Here is a 4514-nt window from a genome sequence, read left to right as displayed (position 1 = left end):
CAGACACCCCCTGCCACAGACAGGCACCCCCTGCCACAGACACCCCCTGCCACAGACACCCCCTGCCACACACCCCAGCGCAGCCCCGTGTGCTGGGGCCAGCTGCCCACCCGTGCCTGCCCCCTGTTTAGGACACGCTCTGGGACTGAAGCTGCAGCACAGACAGGCCCTGCATGAGGCGTTTCCCTCCTTTGGCCCTGCCCACCCCTGTGCCGTGCTCGGCCAGGGGGTGGCACATGGAGATCCAGCTTCTCACAGGGATCAGCGGCCCTGGGCTGCTACTGCATCATGATCTCACTGCTCCTGTTACAGGCAGATGATGAGCACTACATCCCGCGGGCCGTGCTGCTGGACCTGGAGCCCCGAGTTATCCACTCCATCCTGAACTCCCCTTATGCCAACCTGTACAACCCAGAAAACATCTACCTGTCGGAGCATGGAGGGGGTGCTGGGAACAACTGGGCCAGTGGCTTCTCACAGGTACCAGCTCCAACACTCTGGGTGCCAACACAGCTCAGCCCGTGGGGCTTTGTCGTGGCTGCTTCACATCAGGCTCCATAGGTGGTTTCTGAAGAACACCTCATCATTCAGCAGGGACTTGTGCCTGGTGCCCTGTGGCGCAGGGTCACATTGCCAGTCTGACTTGGCTTCTCACCAGGCTTGAGCAGCTTTTCCCCATTTTCTATGGGAAAGGAACAAATCTTGGTCTGGTCTCTCTTGCAGGGGGAAAAAATCCATGAAGATATTTTTGACATAATAGACAGAGAGGCTGATGGGAGCGACAGTTTGGAAGTAAGTAAACAGGGGATTTGGATCCTGCTTGGTGTTTTTTGAGCCAGACTTCTCTTCTGCAAGGTTGAACTGAGCCCTCTGGTGTGCATAGACTTCTTCAACTTCATGGTGCTGAGCAGAGAACATGTAGAGAGGTGAACAAGGGAAAGGTCTTTCCCATCACTACTGCATCTGCCAGGCTTCCCCAGAAATCTTCCTGTATGCTCAGGGGAGAGTCTTCTGCCCCAAATGCTGCAAGATACAGTTGGCAGGAAGAGTTCCAGGCATTATGGTGTTTTTTCCTTTCCCTGCCGTGGCTCTTCCCCAGCAGCTGGAGCAGAACATACAGCACTCATCCTCCCAGGAAGGCCCCATGGGTTGGGAGGGCTCTGCTGCCTCTCTGCCTGCAGGAAGCTTCTCACACCCCGAGTTCCTGAGTGGTTTGCAGTCCATGGGGGTGCAGGCAGCTGCAGCTTCATTTTCTCCCTGCTCAAGGGGTACTGGGGGCTCTGGCTGCTCTGCTGCTGGTGCAGCCTCAGCACTGACCCCAGGAACCTGCTCCCTGGTGTTTGTGTCAGGCTGTCATGTGGCAACAGGGAAGGGAAAATGTCATGAAATCGGTTGGCAGCAGATCCAAGGGCCCATTGTGGGACCTGCAGCAGGTGGGAACTGCCCTGAAGTCAGGAAGGGGGTTTGGCCTCGGGCACTCTGGAGGAAGGGGAAGGACATGGAGGACCTGAAGAAACTGCTGAGAACAGGGGCCTCCATTTTGTGTGACTGGGCCCTAGAGGTGACGTTGGAGCTATTCTGGTCTGTTCTGGGGTGAGAGGAGTCCAGGAGGCTCCTGAGTTGCACACTGTGGTGTGTGCAGAGATGCAAATTCCTCCCACACATGTCCTGACGAGCATGTGGCTGTCACCATGGTCTGCAGGGGCCAAGGCTAATCTCTGTCCCATTGGTGTTGGCTCCAGGCTCTTACTTGTCCCAGGGGCAGTTCTCACCTTGGCTGGCAAGTCCCTGCGAAGCTGGTGGCCTTGGCAGAGCTCTGCCTGCACCAGGGGCTGAGCGGGGCCTTCATCTGGTGTTCTGCTTCCTCCCAGGGCTTTGTGCTTTGCCACTCCATTGCCGGTGGAACTGGCTCCGGGCTGGGCTCGTACCTCCTGGAGAGACTGAATGACAGGTGAGCACTGAGCCCTTCCTTCCAGTCCCTGAGCAGAGCCTGGCCCAGCCGTGCCCTGCCAGCGCTGACTCAGAGCCGCCGCCCCCACCCAAACACTCTTGTGCAATCCTGGCTCCCTGCCCGGGAGAGGGATGGCTCCTCATGCCCTGGGGACTTCAGAGGCTCCAAAACTGGACTGTGCTGTCCAAGCTGCTTTCCATCGGCCACTCTTATCAGGCAGCTGCCTTCTGGCACCCTGGCAGTGCAGGGAGGGCTCTAGCTGTGGGCTCTGAGCTGCTGCTCCTGCCTTTTTCAGCCTACAGCCTCTCAAAAAAGCTTGTAGGCAGCTGCTTGATCAGCCTGAGGATGGCTCAGCCTCGCCTGCAGGTCTGTCTGCAGCCTTTGCTGCTGGGGTAGGCTCTGCTGGGACAAACTCTCCCTCTCTGGAAGCGACTCTGGCACAAAGCCCTGGTGACTCATTGCTGTCCTGAGCCCTGGAGATTGAAAAGGGAGCTGTGGGAGGAGAGAGTGCTGCCTTGGTGCCGTTAACCCTTGGCTGGATTTTCTCACCAGGTATCCCAAGAAGCTGGTGGAGACCTACTCGGTGTTCCCAAACCAGGATGAGATGAGTGATGTGGTAGTGCAGCCATACAACTCCCTGCTGACGCTGAAGAGGCTGACACAAAACGCTGACTGCGTGGTAAGAGTCCCTGCATGGCAGCCCTGTCCCTGTCCCCAGCCCTTGTGGGGAGCACCACAGAGTGTCCAATCTGCCTGTGCAGCCCCAGCCACAGCAAGGAGTCCACCCCTGTCCAAGCAGCTGTGGCACTAGGGACAAGGGCTCTGTGCTAAGCCTTGCTGAGCTGTCTGGCTTCACTCAGGATGCAGCGGGTCCGGCCCGTGGCCCTGGGGATGTGCTGTGCTTCCCACAGCCCTCTGCTCCGTTCTGGCACCGCTCCCAGCACCCACAGCCCCCATCCACGTGGCATCCTCAGCCTTCACCAGATCCCAGCCAGGACACTTCTTGTTCTCCCAGCATGTCCCTGCATGTGGCAGGGCACGAGCTGCTGGGGCTGGAGGGGGATTCAAGGCACTGGCCCAGAAGCAGCTCCCTGGGGAGCACTGGAGAGTACAGCCAGGACGGGTGGGAAGAGCTTCCATTGACAGTGTCGGTTACGCTCCAGGGATGACTCAGCTGGTGGTTTCCAGTGTCTGCCACCTGCGGAGGGCTCTGCCAGGCCCTGGTGCTCAGGGACTGTGCTGCTCATGGACACGTGGCTGGAGCTGCCCATCTGGCTGCCTCCAAGGCTCTTCACTGAGCTGGTCTGCTCTTGCAGGTGGTTCTGGACAACACGGCCTTGAATCGCATCGCAACAGACCGGCTGCACATTCAGAACCCATCGTTCTCTCAGATCAACCAGCTGGTGAGAAGGGCTCCTCTCTGGAGAAGCCAACACGGGGCTTCCCTGCTGTATGATTTGGTCTGCACCTGCTCCATGGGCTGGGGTTGGTGGTGGGCAGCCTGGAGCTGGGAGAAAGGTGCTCTGCCCTGCCTGGGGCTGCAGCCTCCCTGGCACGGCTGCCTGCAGCAGTGCCTGACCAAGCCCTGCAGTGCTAGGGCCACTGACCCTGTCCCTTTCTCCAGGTCTCCACCATCATGTCTGCCAGCACCACCACGCTCAGGTACCCTGGGTACATGAACAACGACCTCATCGGGCTGATCGCCTCGCTCATCCCCACCCCCCGGCTCCACTTCCTGATGACAGGGTACACACCACTCACCACCGACCAGTCGGTAAGGCAGCCCGGGGCTCCCCTCCCTGCACCAGCTGCCGTGCTCACCATGTCACATCCACCGGTCCCGCCAGCTCCTGTGAGCTGTCACTGCCTGTTCCAAATCCCTGGCACATGACTGTGTGTGGCATGAATCAGGTGTGAGGGAGCCGTGCCTGTGCTGCACCTCCCACTGCCAGCACCGGGATGGCTGCTACAGCTGTGGGTGGGCTGGCAGCACCTGATCTGACCAAAACCACCCTGGGAAACACCCAGAGTGGGCCCAGCAGCACAACCCTGCCAGTTCTGTTGTCCCATGGGCCACCAGCCCCTGCTGTTCTGGTCAGAATGTCTATCATTATCACACCAAGACTGACCGTGGGCTTCAAGCATCAGCCCCTTCCACTGAGTGAGGGGCTCACTCAGTCTGTGTCTTGGGAAGGGACTGTCACTGTCATCCTCCACTGCATCCAGCACCTGGTTTAGCTAGTCCCCAGCCAGTGTCCCCTCAGCCCCCCTGATGGGACTGGAGCTGTTCTGTGTTGAGGGGCACTCACCTGCCTGGCAGGATCCTAATGGCTGCTGTTCTCCTCTCGTGTGCATTTCCTCAGGATGTTGCTCAGAGACGCAAATCTGAAAAACTGATGGCTCTGAAAAGGGTACCGAGTGTGTGGTCTGTCCTCCTGGGGAGGAGTGTGTGGGGGCTCAGCCAGCGGCTGATGGTGCCAGGAGCTGATGGCCGCACTGCTGAGCTGTCCTTGCCACAGGCAGGATCACCTCTGCCTGTGGCTCCATGGCTGGCAGCAGTGGG

The 4514-nt window shown here is 59.2% G+C and overlaps 2 protein-coding genes across 2 annotated transcripts in view; one reads left to right on the top strand and one right to left on the bottom strand.

The window, feature by feature from the left end:
* The window catches only part of FAM134C (family with sequence similarity 134, member C), a 7867-nt gene extending 7629 nt beyond the window's left edge, over positions 1-238 (bottom strand). The window contains exon 1 of the mRNA XM_009994186.1: positions 165-238. Within this exon, the coding sequence (XP_009992488.1) occupies positions 165-238 (74 nt within the window). The remainder of the gene's footprint in view (positions 1-164) is intronic.
* A 50-nt stretch (positions 239-288) lies between these two features.
* LOC104385695 (tubulin gamma-1 chain) overlaps positions 289-4514 on the top strand; it is a 6136-nt gene continuing 1910 nt past the window's right edge. The window contains exons 1-6 of the mRNA XM_009994185.1: positions 289-480; positions 724-792; positions 1872-1951; positions 2504-2630; positions 3268-3354; positions 3576-3725. Of these exons, the coding sequence (XP_009992487.1) occupies positions 289-480; positions 724-792; positions 1872-1951; positions 2504-2630; positions 3268-3354; positions 3576-3725 (705 nt within the window). The remainder of the gene's footprint in view (positions 481-723; positions 793-1871; positions 1952-2503; positions 2631-3267; positions 3355-3575; positions 3726-4514) is intronic.

This window comes from Chaetura pelagica, unplaced genomic scaffold (genome assembly GCF_000747805.2).
Source record: "Chaetura pelagica isolate M959 unplaced genomic scaffold, ChaPel_1.0 scaffold963, whole genome shotgun sequence".
In the NCBI taxonomy this organism is placed as follows: domain Eukaryota; kingdom Metazoa; phylum Chordata; class Aves; order Apodiformes; family Apodidae; genus Chaetura; species Chaetura pelagica.
The sequence above is the reverse complement of the archived record's forward strand: the minus strand, read 5'-3'. Positions and strand labels throughout refer to the sequence as shown.